The sequence below is a fragment of the Anolis sagrei genome, chromosome 2 (genome assembly GCF_037176765.1).
Source record: "Anolis sagrei isolate rAnoSag1 chromosome 2, rAnoSag1.mat, whole genome shotgun sequence".
In the NCBI taxonomy this organism is placed as follows: domain Eukaryota; kingdom Metazoa; phylum Chordata; class Lepidosauria; order Squamata; family Dactyloidae; genus Anolis; species Anolis sagrei.
The window spans coordinates 137302613-137321418 of NC_090022.1; the positions used below are offsets into that span (position 1 = coordinate 137302613).

The 18806-nt window shown below is 41.1% G+C and overlaps 1 protein-coding gene across 6 annotated transcripts in view; it reads right to left on the bottom strand.

Moving 5' to 3' along the window:
- The window catches only part of FMNL3 (formin like 3), a 108323-nt gene that overhangs the window by 19844 nt on the left and 69673 nt on the right, over nucleotides 1-18806 (bottom strand). For all 6 annotated transcript variants that reach the window (XR_010909245.1, XR_009630699.2, XM_067463881.1 and 3 more), the window contains 11 exons: nucleotides 16901-16977; nucleotides 14395-14488; nucleotides 12840-12914; nucleotides 9641-9751; nucleotides 6019-6168; nucleotides 4569-4670; nucleotides 3409-3670; nucleotides 3251-3319; nucleotides 2514-2638; nucleotides 1255-1457; nucleotides 86-320 (listed from right to left, as the gene is read on the bottom strand). Coding sequence is in view for 4 of the 6 variants with exons in the window: in XM_067463881.1 (XP_067319982.1) it covers nucleotides 86-320; nucleotides 1255-1457; nucleotides 2514-2638; nucleotides 3251-3319; nucleotides 3409-3670; nucleotides 4569-4670; nucleotides 6019-6168; nucleotides 9641-9751; nucleotides 12840-12914; nucleotides 14395-14488; nucleotides 16901-16977 (1503 nt within the window). In the remaining 2 variants the exon portion in view is untranslated. The remainder of the gene's footprint in view (nucleotides 1-85; nucleotides 321-1254; nucleotides 1458-2513; nucleotides 2639-3250; nucleotides 3320-3408; nucleotides 3671-4568; nucleotides 4671-6018; nucleotides 6169-9640; nucleotides 9752-12839; nucleotides 12915-14394; nucleotides 14489-16900; nucleotides 16978-18806) is intronic.

Here is an 18806-nt window from a genome sequence, read left to right on the forward strand (position 1 = left end):
CGCCCCCGCACCCTGCCCTATTTCTTCTCATGCATTATAGACATAAAGCAAGAGCAGAGGCTCCCATTTTGCTAGGTGAACTCACCGGCATGAGCATCTGGATGTTTTCACTGAAATTGCCTAGGAAGGCCATAATGGCCATGCGCTGTGTCAGGCGCTCCACTTTGCTGAAGTGGAGCATGAAGCGGTCCTCATCCGAGAGCTCTTCCAGTGGTTTCCGCTCTTTCTCATACTGACGCAGCAGCTTTACCTCATTCTCTGTCGGCAAAAAGCGCATGAGGCACTCCACAAAATCCACCGGTAGTGTCTTCAGGTCAAACCTATTTTGTTTCCCAAAAAAAGATTTTAAAATTGGTTTTTCAATGATAAATATAATTTATATAGCCATCAACTTATTTGAATAACTCCACATTCACTAGAAACTGACCATGGAATCATGCTGAAGAAAAAGATTCCTAGAGAGATGAGCAAAAATAACCAACCCCACAGATCCCAAAAACAAATCCACATCTATATCAAAGATAATAACACATTATACTGCAATACTACTAGTAATATACAATTATCAATTATTACTATTAATTATTACAATTATTACTAGTAATATACAATTATCATATTATTATATATTATACTATATTATTATACCACAATATATATAATACATTACCAGTACATTATACTATTAATATTATATAATATGTTGTACCATATCATAAGTTGTATATACAATATACAACATATTATATTACAATATTATTAATATTACATACAATATACCAGCACTATTACATTACAATGTTAGCATTCCTATATATTATTATTCCTCCACATTCAAGGTTGCATATCTTTATTTTTAGTCAGCTTTTCCCCAAAGCTAGGACTCAAGAGAGCTTGCAAGATAAAAGAAACACAATGCCATAGGTATAAACTATTACCATACAATAATTATGGATGTATAGAGTTTGTGTTGACTATCTCAAGTAGTAATGTAGGTGTTACAAAAGAATAACAAATTGAGAATTCCTTTTATTTGCTTTTGTTGTGCATTGTACTGGGAAGGGGAGAACTGATTGTGTGTTTTTCTACTGCACATACCACAATAACATCACTGCTTTGAGTATTATGTATGTAACCTGGCTACTGGGGGTGGGTGCCTTTTGCAACAAGAGTCAGAAAAAGGCCTTAGACCTTTAGAGGAATAACTCATTGCCTTGGAAGTCTAGAAGCAAAACCACAGGTAATGTTACCCACGTGTGGATGGCTTTGCAGATCTCCTCTGAGGTCCTGCCCGCCTTTCGCAAAGTGATGGCCAGGTTCTTGGCCCGGTTGGCCTCCAGCAGAGTGACCTTGTTGGCAGCTTTATGGGATGCCTTGTTCTTGGAGCAGAGGAGGTCGATGGCAGGGCCCTGGGCTTTGGTCTTAAAGAGCTCCTCAAATCTGTCAAGATCAAGGTCCTGTGAAAAGGAAGAGAATTGGAAGAGTTACTTCTCTATCTCCTGGCTATAATCAGACCACACACACAGGTTGCTACCAAGTACTGTATTTACGTGAGTAAAATGCTCCATTGAATGCAATGCCCACCACAGCCAGGAATTCCTCCTCCTTCTCCGGGCTTCTATGGGTTGCTCTGGGCTTTTTCATGTAGGTGAGTTTATTGATGTGATTCTGATACAACCTCAATTTTGGCAATGTAATTTAGTCAAAAAAGGTGAGCATTAGAATCAAGTAAACTATAAGTTGGGATGCTGATAGCATAAACAGGAGAGTCTTGTGTGTGTGTGTGTGTGTTACCTTGAATCAACTGAATGAATAATGAGAGCTCCACAAATCAGATTAGAAGCCAGCTACAAAATAATTTGCTGAATATTTCAAATCATGATGTGAAGTTTAGGCAGCTGTCAACATCATCAGCTGTGGGTAGTTCATTTTTATATCTCCTTTCACATCACCCAACTCATTTAACACAGTTTTTTTGGTAGGGGCTGGGAAAGGATATCACTGTATTCCTCTCCATTGGGCCTACTGGCTAGAGCTGCTGAGAATTTCAGTCCAGCAACATCAAGAGAGAAAGTGATTGTGGTGGAAGGGTTTGAGGATTGGACTCTGGAGAACATTGGATTCTGGAAGCCAGAATTTGAATCTCCCCACAGCCATGGAAAGTCACAGTCTCTCAGCCTCAGAGGAAGGCAATGGCAAACACATTCTGAACAAATTTTGCTCAGAAAACTCTACGATAGGATAAATTGATTAAAATAAAATCACAAGTGGATCCTTTCAGATTTGAAAAACAGGCACTTTCTGTTGGTAAAGGGTCCTTACCCTATATTAGCCAATACAATATAATACAAAACTTTATTATGGCCTCTGACCAGCACTAAGCAGTGTGCTAACACCCTGTCTTGCTTCGTCATGATACCAAAACAATAGATTAGAAGGTGATTTGTTTTTCTTTACTGGGAATGACACTTCTAAATATTACACTTCAGTACTGGCTTCCCTCATTTGCTCACCTCCAAGATCTTCTCATCATCCAGTTCACTGAAGACTGTGCCACTAATCTGGTTAGGTTTCAGTGCCGTCCAATTAAAGACCGGCAAGCGGAATTTGGTCTTGATGGGCTTCTTAATCCGGATTGCTTGGGAAACAGAGGAGTACATAAATTATTTGACCAAACAAGTGTGGAATACAACATATCCTCACTGTGGAAGAACATGTGGGTCAAGAATAGGTCTCCACAGTCACCTCAGACCCACCGCTAAGACCCTAAGCTTGGAAGGCCATCCTACTTGGACACAAGTGATTGCTGATTACAGTGAAATACAACAGGGCAGATTTCAGCCCAAGTCCAACAAATCACTTGGGAAAAGTCATTACTGAGAAAGCTCTGTTCCAACAAAACACTGGCTGCAACTTCCGGTAGTATTCTGTGGTGTTTGTTGTTTTTTTCTGAAACTATGATATCTGAAATGTAGACATAGGATCTTGTGCAGCTGTCAACACACAGTCTTTTCCCTTTCTGCATATCAAATCAAACAAATGCATCCACTTCCTGGCTGCATCCCTAAATACACAATTTAGGAATTGAGCCCCAACAAAAGGTCATGTGATTTACTTTTGGGAATACATATATAGGATTTGGTTGTTCAGCTTATATGGGAGACTGAGAAAAAGAGACACAGTTCTATACTTTCTCCACCTCTGGCCTATACCTTCGTCTTTATCCCTTTCTGTAAGAAGTGAAATATACCTGATAATCCCATAGTCAGGATCATGGCTGGAGATGTACCAGGGAGCGGTGGGGCCGGCGGACACTTATCTGTTGGAGAAAAGCAACAGAGAGGGATCAGGCACTCTCCTTGCCACATGGACGCTGGTTTCTTTGCTCCGCAGCATGAACACACATACCTGGGAGCGGAGGAGGCGGCGGGGGAAGCGGAGGAGGAGGTGGCGGGGGTGGAGGGGCAGCCTCCATGGGAGGCAGGGCTGGGAGACGGAGGTCATCCTCGGGGATGTCGCTGAAGTTGATCTCCACTTCTGGAGGGGGTGGCAGTGGCAAGTGGTCACCCCCTGCCGGATGCGAAGAGTAGTGGCGCCGGAAAGCCTCCTCTTTCTCTTTGATGATCCTGCGCAGCGTGTGCACTTGGTTGCTGGCACTTTCATAGGTTTCCTGTCCAAGAAGACACAGATACTAGATAAGGCAGGTGGCTTCTCACTCCACTTACTGAAGGCCATTCACTACTTATCTCTCACTGAAATCCAACCTCAAAATACAGGACAAAATTCTGCCCACATGGTGAAGCTGGCAAGTTGTAGAGCTTGTTCTCAAATGCACTATTCAAGGGAGCAAGGATTGATTGTTTAGTTCATTTCTCTTTTGGACAGGGGAGAAAAGCAAGGTTACAATTCTTTCAGTCAGCACCTTGTGAGCTTCCTACTTATGGATATCTCCTCCTATGTTGATCTCCCTCTTCACGAACACCATGAATGTTTCTGCAAAAACATCTGCAAAAGCTTCTGAAGGCAATTTGAAATGTACTCTTTTTTAGTGTCAGGAGTGACTTGAGAAACTGCAAGTTACTTCTGGTGTGAGAGAATTGGCTGTCTGCAAGGACGTTGCCCAGGGGATGCCTGGATGTTTGATGTTCCATCCTGTGGGAGGCTTCTCTCATGTTCCAGCATCAGGAGCTAGAGCTGACAGAGGGAGCTCAACCCGCTCTCCCCAGATTCAGACCGCTGAGCTGTCGATCAGCAGTTCTACCAGCACAAGGGTTTAACCCATTGTGCCATTGGGGGGGGGGGTCAAAATAGATTGTAGGAAACACAATCTGAGCCTATTGAGCCTCCTTCCTCCCCGTCTGTAAAAAACTGGACTCCCTAAGGTATGTATCCCTTCATCCCTCCTGGCTAGGAGCACCATCCAGCAAGCTGATCTTCTCATTACTGAAAATTTTACTTATAAGCTTCTGAGAAAGCAGGGAATTCCCCAACTCACACGACTGGAAAACCACCGCTTTAAACTGAAGATCAGCCCCAGCCTCCCCCACCACTTTCTCTTCCCTGTGTACCTTGACAATTTCCAATTCCTTCTCCCGCTGTAATAGCTGTTTCTCCAGCTCTGCCACCCGCATAATGTTCTCATTCTCCAGATCCAGTAGCTTTTCTGTCAACTGAACAAACAAAACGAACAAAAAAAGAGGTCAGCAAGTTGGCATGCCTACTCAGAAAACTATCTGTCCAAAATTTCATATGCAAGGCAGTCTTCCTGAAAATGTCACGGGTCTTGTGTTTGTTGGTTCACAGAATTTAAAAAAAATTAATGGCTCTTATGGTTGCGGGGATTTATAGAAATATATGATGCAACCTATTTAATGCAGCTGTTATTCTTTCTGCTCTTATCCACAATGTACGACCGATTTACTGAATTACGGGAACTACCACAAGATGATGTAGTGATGGTCCCTGTCTTTGCCAACTTTACTAGAAAATGACACAAATTAATAGATGACAGGTTTATCAACGGTGAGGCAGTATATCACTGAATATCAAATGGCAGGTGGACAAACCACAAGGGAGACTGCCAGAAATTTATAGCCTTCAGAAACACAGACTATTGGCAGCGCTGTTAGAAACATTATCCTGGACTAAATGAAACTTTAACCTGGAAGTTTTCTTGTTATGATAGACACTGTTTATTAAACTATGGGCTCTAACCCCAAATGGGGTCCTCTTAGCTCAATATTGGGCTTACAAAAAATTGATAACAGCTCTGAATGCTACCCATTTACACAAATCTGTTAGCAACAACATGCAGTGTTTACAGTGGACACTGCAGAAAATGCTTCAGCTGTACTCCACAAAAAGAAAAATAATTCTGCATAGCAAGTCTAGCAAATGTTGTTTTATTATCTATTGCCATATTTTATTGATTTTATTGTTCTTGTTAATTTTATATTTTTGGTTTTTAAAGTGTTATTGGTTTTAATGTTGTTATATTCTATTTTATATGTTATATGGCACCACTGTGTGCTTGTAAGCCATCACAAGTCCCTTTAGGAGATGGTAGCGAGGTATAAATAAAAGATGATGATGATCATCATCATCCACAAATGTTTGATTTTTACATACCTATTTTCCATACCTATATATCCTGGATCACATACAAATTTATTGGACTGAAAGGGGTCATAAGTGAAAACGGTTTAAGAAGCCCTGTGATAAATGACTACACTTGCTCTGAGTTCAAATCCAGCCCTCTAGATCTCCAAAAGGCTATACCACCTTCCCTATGAAGCCATAGTTTGATGGTTCCTTATCTGCTATATGCCCCCCTACAAAACATTTAACTACCTGATTTAGTTACAGACAACAAGAGCTGGGATTTCTGGCCAACCCTTTGGGCTCACCCTACCCATCTCTTGAATGGATCAACCCTCCTACCTAGCTGTCCCCAAAAAACTCTGAAGTCAAGTTTGTTCCTCAGACTGAAAGAGCTTCCCACCCTTGAGATGCACCTACATGGGATAAGTGCTCTTCCAACTCCTCTACTTTCTCCAGTGCCACATTCTTAGTCTCAGCATCCTCCAGTAGCCCACCAACATCAAAGACATTGTCCAAGTAAGCCTGGATTTGCACTTGTAGCTTTTCACTTTCCGTGTGTCTTGACTTCTGTAGAGAGAGAGAAAAAGAATCCAGTCAAGAGCCAAAGAACTGCATAGGGCAAAGGGGAGAGAAGATCCACGCAATACATTTAAGCTGGTGCACGACTAAATGTCAAGATTAATGATATTTGTTCAGTATACTCATTAAACTGCTGGAAGAGAAGTGATTTGTACTTTCAGCACTGATTTATATTGTTTTCATACTATTTCAAACAAAATCTCAGGAAATACAATACAGTGAAGCGCAAGGTATCATGAGAGAACTGTGGTGTGAATTCCCAGGTGTTTTGGACTACAACTTCCACAATCCCTTGTACTGTCCAGATTGGACAAACCTGAGGTGAGTTGTAGGTCAAAACATCTGGAGGACAAAACATTACCCACCTGCATGATAGAGTAAGACTCTCTACAGAATTATAATTGCCATGGATCCCTAGAAAGACAGAGTAGCTACTAAACTAGACTAGTAATAATTTGTGCCATCTACAAATACTCTATGAGATATCCTGAAAGAACACTTTCATGTCTCATAAATACGTATATCTTCCTTTCTATCCATCCCACGACAACATCCTCCTTTAAAAGAGGGTTGCAATCTCATTTAGGTAGATGGTAGACTTTACTCTGATTGGTTCTTCAATTCTAAAGTTCTTTAATGTACAATAGTGCTTCTACATTTCTTTATTCCATCGCCTTCTTCCTACATTACTCAGTGCGTGTTTCCCCTTCTTGGTCAATGACCTTTATATGTGGGTAAGACCCACACCTTCCGATTTCTGGTTTGAATTATGTTCAGTTTCAGATGAAACTGAAGTTTTAAAAATGAACAAACAACAAGGGATTTTGACTTAGACTTTCCACTTTCCCTTTCCCAAGGGTTTAAATTTTGTCATTCTAGCTTCTTGAACAACAAGGAGTACAATACCACATATGTTTTGAAAACTACATACAATGTTTGAATACAGAACTCCCATCTTTATTACTAATACGATCTTTCAGCAATGTCCAGGATTGTCATTAATTTCCATGTACTCCTCTTAGGTTTTCAGGAGATATGATTCTGATTCCCATGCTAAAGGAATGTGTCGTAGATACCCGAGTATAAGCTGACCCGAATATAAGCCGGGACACCTAATTTTACCCCAAAAACTGGGGAAACATATTGACTCGAGTATAAGCTGAGGGTGGGAAATGCAGCAGCTACTGGTAAATTTCAAAATAAAAATAAATATCGATAAAATTACATTAACTGAGGCATCAGTAGGTTAAGTGTTTTTGAATATTTACATAAAACTGTAATTTAAGATAAGACTGTCCAAGTCTGACTAAACCATTATTCTAACCTGCTTCAATGCAAATATGCTTACGTATCCTTCCAATAATAATAAATAGAGTAAAATAATAAATGTAATAATAATAATAATAATAACAGAGAAAAATAATATAAATGTAATAATAACAATAATAATAGACTAAAATAAATGCAATAATAAAAATTGAATAAAATAATAAATGTAATAAAAATAACAATTGAGTAAAATAATGTAAAGTAAATGTAATAATAATAAAAAGAAATAGATTTAAATAATAAATGTAATAATAACAACAACAGCAGCAGCAGCAGAGGAAAATAATACATAACTTTGACTCAAGTATAAGCCGAGGGGTGCTTTTTCAGCCTTTAAAAAAGGGCTGAAAAACCCAGCTTATACTTGAGTATATACGGTAATCATTTGCCCTTCTTTCCCAGGAACAAACAGACAACAGATTTTGATTCAGTCATTTCCTGTGGACGGGTTTCACTGGACTAAGAAATCACAGCCCTTCACTGGAAGATTTGTACTAACCACAGCCCTCTCTATCCAATGAGATGATAAAGGCATGTTTAACAGCTTGGCAGATATTACAGACAAACTGAAAAGGAGGAACTTGGCAACTCAAAAGATGGGAACAGTCAGTAATAACTGAAACCTATTTAACCAGAGCTAAAAATGGGACAGGCACACATATCATAGGCAGAACTCCATCCATTAAAAAAAGACTTCTGGTTAAAACAAAAGCAAATAATAGTTGTCTGTTTTCCCAGCTGAAGTCATAGTCATGAGGACATGCTTGCAGAGCGAGGGAAATTTCCTCTAGCACGGGGAATTTGTATAATCAGCAATGGAAGAACTTTTCCTTTTGTTTTTTGAAAAGAGAAAGTTTTCAGGAAACTGCAAGTTGGCATTTCATTAGCTTTACAAAACTGTGTGCAAATTCAGCTGGTTTTGGTGGACTGAACTCTGGTCTAGGAAAATTCAAGACATGATACATTAGTAAGTTTTTCAAGTATCATAGAGCACTCCGTTTTTAAGCATGGATTAAGAAGGCATGCCTCACACGGTAAGACAACTACAACTCTCATGATTCCATAGCATTGAGTCTTGGCAGGTCAAATGGCATCAAACTTCATTAATTTTACAGTGCAGATGTGCCCAAGATTACATCTTCATTTTCTCAAAAAAGGTAAGGCTGTTCTCAAGTCACAGCATATTATACTCCCTGTTTGTTCTATCCTATCTCTGTCAATCTTTCATGTATACAAAGACACAAACACATGCATCTATGCACCACTATTCACCTTTTTTTTTGTCGTGTCAGGAGCGACTTGAGAAACTGCAAGTTGCTTCTGGTGTGAGAGAATTGGCCGTCTGCAAGGACGTTGCCCAGAGGACGCACGGATGATTTGATGTTTTTATCATCCTTGTGGGAGGCTTCTCTCATGTCCCCGCATGAGGAGCTGGAGTTGATAGAGGGAGCTCATCCGCCTCTCCTCGGATTCGAACCTGCGACCTGTCAGTCTTCAGTCCTGCCAGCACAGGGGTTTAACCCACTGCGCCACCGGGGGCTCCACCTCAAACCAAGACAAACTCTACTGAAAGCATTTCCTGCTAATACTTGGTTATTTCGGGCCCAGTCTGTGTTTTAAGTTCCAATATACATAATTTAATTTCAGGACAGAAATATGGTCTGCTATCCTTGGCCTCTGAACTTATACAGCTGTCAGCTGACATTTAAATGCCCTCTGAAGGAGAGTGAATCATAAAATCATAGAATTGGAAGAGACCTCGTGGGCCATCAAGTCCAGCCCCCTGCCAAGAAGCAGGAAAATCACATTCAAAGCACCCCTGAGATATGGCCATCCAACCTCTGCTTAAATGCCTTAAAAGAAGGAGCCTCCACCACACTCTTGGGCAGAGAGTTCCACTGCTAAACAGTTCTCACAGTCAGAAAGTTCTTACTCATGTTCAGGTGGAATCTCCTTCCCTGTAGTTTGAAGCCATTGTTCTGCATCCTAGTCTCCCGGGCAGCAGAAAACAAGCTTGCTCCCTCCTCCCTATGACTTTCTCTCACATATTTATACATGGCCCTCATCATGTCCCCTCTCAGCCTTCTCTTCTTCAGGCTAAACATGACTTTATGAAAAGCAGGGATGTTACCTGTAAGAACTCTTCCAGACCAAGCTTGGTGAACTCATACTGCAGGTGAACCCGGAAGTTCATGTCCTCAACCGAGTGCACCACAATGTTGATGAACTGCATACAGGCTACCTGAAAAAGTGGAGGTGGGCCCAAGTTAGGATTTTTACAGCTTAATGCAATCTGTTATTCTCCTGTAGCTTCATCTAGACCAGCAATGGAGAAACTGAGACCAAATCTGAGCCTAGCAATGATCTCCTTGAGTTCCCCAGACAGCCATGCTCCCTTCCCCAGGATCACATGTTTCAGTGGTCCCCCAGTTTCATATGGGGTTTTCCATTCCAAAGGCTAAAGTATTTCTTTATAGTTTCACATACTGAGTAAGAGCTCCAAGCTAAAATATGCTGCTAGTTTTGATTTCAAAAAGAGAGTTCAACAAGATCTGGAAGTTCAAGGACAGGCTTCCCCTAAGCAGAACTACAGCTTGACCTGGAATATGGCAAATCATTTAATTGGCCACTTGTCTGCAGTGGCATGTTCACAAAACTGCCACAGTACTACTCTGAAACAACAGAGTGATAACCAGAGGGAAATGATCAGCAGTCACTCCCAGGGGTGACACAGGCCCAGGCTATGCGGGATTGCTTACACAAGTCCTCAAACCCAAAGTGGCTGAGAAGTTGTTCCTGGATGTCTACATAATGGCCAGGCACTTCTGGTTCTTATTGTTGGGTAAAATAGGTAAACTGGTTTAGCCCCATGCTAAGGAAAGTCAGGGAATGCTTCAGAGTTTGGGCAAATATATGGCAAAACCCCACAGTTTGAGAATAGTGTGGACAGCAAAACCAGCTCTGATAAGGACTACCCACTGTCCACATGGGCCACCACTCTATCCCCCTTTCCCCTTTCTCCCTGGTTGTGATGGCATCTGTGCTTTTGTGTCAAAAGCATTGCATAAATAAACAAGTATAAAACCAATAAAATAGAAGGAACACAAGTGGCTAAATAATTTAAGACCAAAAATGGGCAACAGCGACCACATTATCTGTAGCTTTAAACAGTTCTTCCTCTGTGTGTGAGGCAGGGCATTGTGGGCAAGCATACAAGTGCAGAGCTTTTTGTTCTGCTCCACAGTCACACAAAGTGGAGAATTCTTCTAGGTAGTGTCATTTTGGCAGGTTGTCTTTTGATCTGCCCACTGCACTTCTGAGTCTGTTCAGGGGCTAACAAGTCACTCATTCTTGGTTTGCCCTTGGAGGAAGACCCTTGTGGGGGGCCATCCAATTGGGATTTCCTGGTTTAACTGTCCAGAGGAACACTCTTGCTGTTGCTGGGGAAACATTAAAAGGAGTGATGGTTCTCATGATACTTCTCCTTGATTTGAGTCTATTGGGAGGAGGCTGACAGCCATATAGTGGGTGGCTTTCACACTGTTCACACCTTATTTCTCACACAGTTGGCAGCAACTTGGGGGGTGGGCAATGCTAGCTAGCTAATAGAGTCTATCAACAGGTGTATGTTTGAGGCATCATGTGATTATTCTTCATTCTTTGTTCAGTGCTATATTCACCTGCTTCACATGGGCAGACTTTTCCCAAACAGGGCAGGCATACTCAGCAGTTGAATAAAACAAGGCCAGGGATGATGTTCTTATTAATTTTGTGTCTGCATGCCAGGCACTGCCAGTAAGTTTCTGCATAGGGTGATATCAGCACAGGGTTCCTGGAAGGCTGGAGCAATCCTGGAGATTGGCAGTCATTTGGCATCGGCGACAGGAAATAAGGCGACAACCCAACAGAGCCAAATCAGTTTTGATTTAACTGGGCCATGAAGACCAGTGGTGCCGTGAAGACTTGTGGCCCTCCACATGTTTTGGACTTCAGCTTCCAGAATTCCTGGCCATTGGATAAGCTGACTAGAGCTTCTAGGGGCTGGAGTGCAAAGCATCTGGAGAGCCACAATTTTGACACCTCTGCCCCACTGCGGGTTAGGCACAGACTGTATGGCCACATCTGGGGTCAGTCTGGAGTATTTATTTATTTATCTCATTTATATCCTGCCTTACTCAACCCCAGAGGCAACAACTCAATGCCCTATATTAATATATGTAGTGATTCAGACTGGCAGTGGCCAATGTAGATGAGCCTAGGCTCTGGGGTGTGGTTGTTACCATGATCAAAACTTAGATAAATAGAGGTTGATTGGGTGACTAGCAACTTTCCTGGCTGAGAAACAATGGAGACTCGCCTCCCGTCCTCTTGAGAGGTGTGTATGTATGAATGAAACATATCCTAAGCAAGTTTTTCAAGTTGAGGTCAATGAATATATTTAGATTTCCTGCAGCCACTCTGCCCATGCTTTTATTCTGAGGCAAACATATACCCATGGACAGACAGAGAGGCTTCAGCCAAAGTCTACCACTCCTTCAGCCTGTTGAGGTCAGCATTCAGATATCTTTTGCTTTTCTGGAAGAGTGGTTGCAGTACTCCCTTGGTTTAAACCAGGCATCTCCAACTCCCAGAAGCCCTATCCAGCTTGTTCAGTGGACAGGAATTCTGGGAGCCGAAGTCCAAAGCACCCAGAGGGCCTCAGGGTTAAAAGGCCAGGTTTAAACAAATTCTTCCCTTCCTATTATCTCAAAATGCCCACATAGTTCCTTTATCCCATGATGACAAAACCAGGGAAAATTTCCAGCATCATGAGGGCCTACCAACCATATTTATGTGCATAGATATATGAATGTAATATAGATTCTGAGCTCCCTTTCCTGAACTCAATGTGTGTGTTTATATTTTTGTAATTTAGTCAGGGTTGTAGGACTGGAGCTTTAAGCAAATGGCTGGAAGGACTGCATTGTTTTAAATTGCATTATTTTAATATGGTGAATAGTTTAATTCAGGTTTAATGTCAACTTTCATATGCTTTAATTGCAATATTTTAATATGGAAGCTGCCCTGTGTCTAGTCTTGGGGCAAAGGAGGGATTTGAATAGAGGTCAAGTCAATGGTTGGTAGTTATAGCACGGCTTAGGACATGATCTGTATTACTTTACTGCAAGGCATACCACTCATCTTGGACTTAGTAGGTGCAGCATTTGTAGTAATCCAGAGTCCTCTTTCTACACATTGTTGCATGGTGGGAGCTGCTGGTATAAACAATGTCAATGGGAAATGCCAACTTGGGTTTTCATGTAACACAGACACCAGAATTCGCTGCTTACCATAAAGTCAATATTGCTATCTTCATTGCGGAAATACTCCATTAGTTTCTCGAAGCGGTGTTGCTCTTTGCATACCTGAGAAGGAGAAATCATTCCAGGGTCTTAGAAGTGCTTCAGTGTTAGCAAACCATGCAACTACAGGCTGTGCCTGGTATGCTGGCTTTCCAAATACCTCCTTAAGTACTCCTCCACATAGCTACTCTTTCTCCCTCTCTCAAATACTTTCTCAGACTTGTCCCCATTATCACTTCCTTGGTCTAGTCTTGCATGTCCATTCAGGGAGGACAGGACCACCATCAGCTGTCCTTTCAACAAGAATGAGTAGATGGACCTGATTCTGGCTCCTTCCTCCCAAACACACTTTATTCCCCACCTCCGGCCCAACTGGTACACTTGGTGCCCACTTGCCTTATGTCTTTATTTTCACCTTTTCACTTTAAAAAGCACAACTGGATACCATTAAAACCCAGACATAGACAAACTTTGACAGGAACCTTAAAAAAACGTGTAACGGTAACTGGGCTCAAGGAGGGAGATGCATAATGGAGGGCATCTATTTGCTAATCACTTGCCTGAAATCTTAGGACAGTGATTCTCAACCTGTGTGTCCCCAGGTGTTTTGCCCTACAATTCCCAGAAATCCCAGCCAGTTTACCAGCTGTTAGGATTTCTGGGAGTAGAAGGCCAAAACATCTGAGGAACCACAGTTGAAAACCACTGCTTTAGAAGGCGAGATACACATAGGCATGCCTTGGATAATCAGTCTTCATCACTAGTGAAGGACAGCAAGAATATGGAGCACATTAAGACAGGAAAGAAGTGGGTCACCAGTTGCATTTCTTCCAACATTTTGGGAAGCTGCATGGATATATCAGTCATGTGATTGGGAATCCTAGGATTCTGGGCGCTGGATTGCCAAAATGTATCCTTTCAAAGTTTCTGGTAAACTATACCAAACCACATGACAGGACTGGTGATATAGCTTAAACCTAGGCATAGATGGGCAGGGTGAGATTAACTCATTGGATCTGACTTTGGGCATTTGTGCCCCAAAGCCAGGCATTGCCGCACTACAGATTTATGTAACGTAACAATTTCCCTCTCTCTACCACAGTGGTTCTCAAACTGTGTGTCCCCAGGTGTTTTGGCCTACAACTCCCAGAAATCCCAGCCAGTTTACCAAGTGTTAGGATTTCTGGGAGTTGAGGGTTAAAACATCTGGGGACTCACAGGTTGAAAACCACTACTCTACCTATTCCTGGGCTCATAGTTTTAGACTAAGTTCCCCCTCATTCATGCAGCACCCAGGTGTCACTGTCTCAGTCACTTATGTGGACAATCTGAAGTTTGAAGATACTGGAGTTCAGAAATCAATTTGGGGGATGCTTAATCTGTACAACCAGAAAGATTTAACAAGTATCCAGTATTATCCATATGTATCTGACTAATGTATTCATTTCCATGTGCACTCGTACATTTACCCCAAACTCCTTTTCTTCATGTTGGATAACTCATGCCAGTACACAAAGGACACTTGTGTTATGATAGGCCTCACCTCCTTGAAGTTCTCAAAGGCAGCCAAAATAATCTCATGGCCCCCCCGCACCAAACAGACAGCTGCCAGCAGTTCTAACACCAGGGCTTTTGTCCTGAGAGAACAGGAAAAGAGAAAAATAAAGATACATCAACCAGAAAGTGCAATTGTGATACTGGCAATGCAGATACTCTCCATTATTGCAACAGCTACAGAAAAAAGGCATACTTACAAATAACTAGACACAAACTACTAGTTACTTGTGGTTAAGCCAAAATAACTAAATTACACTCAAGTGTAATTTAACAAAGATAATTCCACTTTTTCTGAAGTCACCTGTAGCTTTTTAATTATGTTTATAGTTACAGGTGGGAGATCACACCAAATGCCAGGAGGAGGAACCTCACATCATTAATGGGAATTGGCATTCAATAGTCTTTGGAAAGTTCAGATTCCCTATCGTTTACTTGTGGAATTTACTATCACAACACGTGATCATGACTACGATTTGTTTGTTTGTTTTGTTTATTTCCCCTCTCCTTATACCTCAAGGCTGAGTAGAACATAGTAAGAAATTATAGATACTACATAGGATCATTGAAATTATGGCAGTACTTGGAAAAGTTACTTCTTTAGACCACACCTTTCAGAACAGTGACCATGCTAATCTAAAGGTGTATCCTTTCTGAGGTCTAGATTGGAGAAGTCAAATTGTGGCCCATGAACCACATGCAGTTCCCAGGGCTGTTTTTCTGGCCATCAGGACTGCCAAAAAACCCTTTTTAACATTGTATTTTTAAAAGAAAGTTTTGCTCCCAATTGTGTCCTAGTGGAGGGTGGGGCATTTTCACTACATTTAGGGGTTATCTGGGCTTTTTTTTTTTTTTGCCCAGGAATAACTTTTTGAAAGATCATGAGTAAACTAGAAGGTATTTTGGTCTCTTCCGATTTTGAAAAAAGCCCTCTCCTGGCACAGGAGGATATAAAAACACAAAAATGCCTCTCACAGCTTCTACAGCACATTTGGGAGATGATAGATAGATAGATAGAGAGAGAGAGAGAGAGAGATAGGATAAGATAGATTACAGTGAGTGTAAGGGGCACCGTCCCTTATGATCTCCTATGGGGGGGGGTAACATTCCTCACCTCCCCCACCCCAGTTGCCCAGCTCTGATGTAGGCAATGATGTCCTCTAGTTTAGATATGTGCATATTTTGAATTGGTTTATCAAACAGTTCTTTGGCAGGATAAACAAATGGACCCTCCATGTACAGAGGAAGTTTATCTCCTATTATCAGATGCAAAGGCAAAACAACATAAGATCCTTAGAAACAATCAGAGTCATTCATTTGGTTGATAGTCAATGGCAGAATTTAAATCATTATGTTTTTTCGACTTCATCTTTCAGAATTCACCAGTCAACAAGACTACTCTACCCTCTTGATTACGGAATTCTGGGAACGATAGGTGGAAAAAGGTTGGCATGTCCTGGGAACTGTACTTGGAAAAAAGCAACTTTCCAAAATTCTGCTGAATATAGAATGTCAAAATATGTGATTCAAAAAAGATTCAGTCTGCTAATATGTGTCGAGTTCTGGAATGCTGAATTAATATCCTGACCCTGAAGGAAGGCAATAGCAATGTACAAATCAAGAATAGCCCTGCAAGAAGAAGAAATATATTCTGGGATGCAGAGAAGGTGAATTTTGACATTCACACGGTAAACATTTTATTGCAAAGCATACCAAAAGACCCTGGGGAAATGGCTCAGTAATGTGCTTATTTTTGTTTCAGTTTTCATTTAGAGCCAAGTGCTAGTGACCCAATTATTATTTATAGCCAAAGATGTAAAATACTAACTCGGCAATGACAGGCTTGGACATCATGGCTGATCAATGCCTTTTATGCCAACCTCATGAGCCAGGCAATATTTCTGACTCTATTACACAAAGATTTTGGCTAGGCCAAACAATGGGAGGAAATAGGAGGAACCTGCCCAAACAAACATCTGTTCTACAAATTAAAGCTTGTTTGAAATTGTTTCACTAGCTGGAAACAAGCCATCATTTAGTATAAGGTGTAAACTCATCCTACTTTCACTATAACTGTACAAGTTTTGCAGTTTGAAAAATCTGCCAAACCTGTTCAACCAGAAGCAACAGTGGCAAAAAAGGAAATGACCATTTACGCCATAGAAGATGATGCTCCCTCAAGTTGCTTTCAGTTTACCTAATCAGGAGTATACAGCTGTTTGGCTTCCTCATACAAAAACCATGGAAACTATATTTTTGTAAGAGTGTTAGGACTCTTTCGTTATTCATTCCTAGCCCCAATTGTCAGTAATCTTTGTGTAGGAGAAGACTAATAATAGCCAATGAGTCTTGAATAGAGTTAAATTTGTAATACAGTTGGGATCCAGATGTAACAATATCTTAAGAGCGGTGCTGTGAGATCTCCAGCAGTCCGTCAATACAGATCCATCAAACCGCATTTCTGTTGAACTACTCTAAATATCAAGCCAACTTACCTGGGGTTCTTGTTATTCAAGCTGAGAGCAATCTCATTAACAGCGTGAGGATGTGACATGACCAGATTGAATCCATACTGAAATGGAAAAGGGTAAAGAGGTTCCAGCAAAATCTCTCAGCTCACTGTTTTAACAGAACACAAGATATTTACAAATAAACAAGGCAGAGCTTTACATATTAACAGGGCAAAGATTTATGAAATAAAAGCATAGTGAACAATGGGCAACATAGGAGCAAACAAGCAAGCAAATGAAGAGAAATGTCGTTACAAACGCTGTAGAAACAGAGTCAGATTAAACAGTGGAGAATCTGTTTGCAATGCACTACCACTACCCCTCTCAAAATTGTTTAATTTGAAGTTTTGTAGAATAATGTGAATGTAATGCACTAACGGCATCACTAAAAAGAGGCTCTTTTGCATCTCCTGCAGTATCTTAAAATATCATTCTGAAAATGCTATATTTAAAAAGGTAATTTCAAGATTTCATGGATGTCATGAAGGCTCTAAGGCAGTGATTCTCAAACTGTAGGTGCCCAGATGTTTTGGCCCACAACTCCAAGAAATCCCAGCCAGTGTACCAGCTGTTAGAATTCCTGGGAGTTGAAGTCCAAAACATCTGGGGACCCATAGGTTGAGAATTACTGCTCTAAGGGATGATTCAAATGACCAATCACTATCTCTGTGTGGTGCAATGGGTTCAACCAGTGGTTCTCAACCTGTGGGTACCCAGGTGTTTTGGCCCACAACACCAAGAAATCCCAGCCAGTTTACCAGATGTTAGGATTTCTGGGTTTTGAAGGCCAAATCATCTGGGGACCCACAGGTTGAGAACCACTGGGTTAAACCTTTGTGCCGGCAGGACTGAAGACCAACAGGTTGGAAGTTCGAATCTGGGAGAGCATGGATGAGCTCTCTCTGTCAGCTCCAGCTCCCCATGCAGGGACATAAGAGAAGCCTCCTATAAGGATGGTAAAACATCAAAAACATCCAGGTGGCCCCTGGGCAACATCCTTGCAGATGGCCAATTTTCTCACACCAGAAGCAACTTACAGTTTCTCAAGTTGCTCCTGACATGAAAAAAAATCTCTGATGTCCTCCAATGCCTATACCGTCGTTGTTATTTGGCATGAAATTGACTTTAGCTTATGAGAAACCTCCAGGAATTCCAGCTATGAACTGCCCTTCTCTAATCTTACAAACTCAGAATTGTGGTTGTCTTGATTGAATCAATCCACTTGTAATGTTACCTTTCTATCCCCCCCACTGCTTTCCACTTTACCCAGTATTACTGCCTTTTCCAATGAGTCATGTCACTCCATGACATGCCAAAAAGTACATCAGCCTCACTTTAGGAATTTTTGCTTCTTCTGAGAAAAGCAAACTTGATTTGCTCTAAGAACCATTCATTTGTCCTTTTTTTTTTTAGCAGTCCACAGTATCTACAGAATTTTTCTGCAGCACTACATTTCACATGAGCTTATTTTTTTTCCCTTGGATTTCTTAACAACAACAACAATAATAAAATTATTATCTGGCTCTCCCTGCGGCTTGAGGCAAGATACAACGTCATTAAAACAAGAGATAAAACACAATCAAAATACACACAACAAGATACATAAAGTTAAAATACAAGTTAGCCATCCAGCTTTCACACACACACACAAACTGGTAAAACTAGGGCCTGAATCATTCTGACTTTAGTATTTAACATTATGTCTTTATAAAACTTTAGTTATATCACGCCACCATCTCCTCAAAGGGACTTGGGGCAGCTCACAAAAGCACTCCAAAGTGCTGCGCACATAAAATGCACACTACATAAGCATATAAAACAATGACAACATAAATTTACATAACTTTATGTTTGAGGACCTTATCTAGTTCATTTGTGGCTGCCCTCCCAA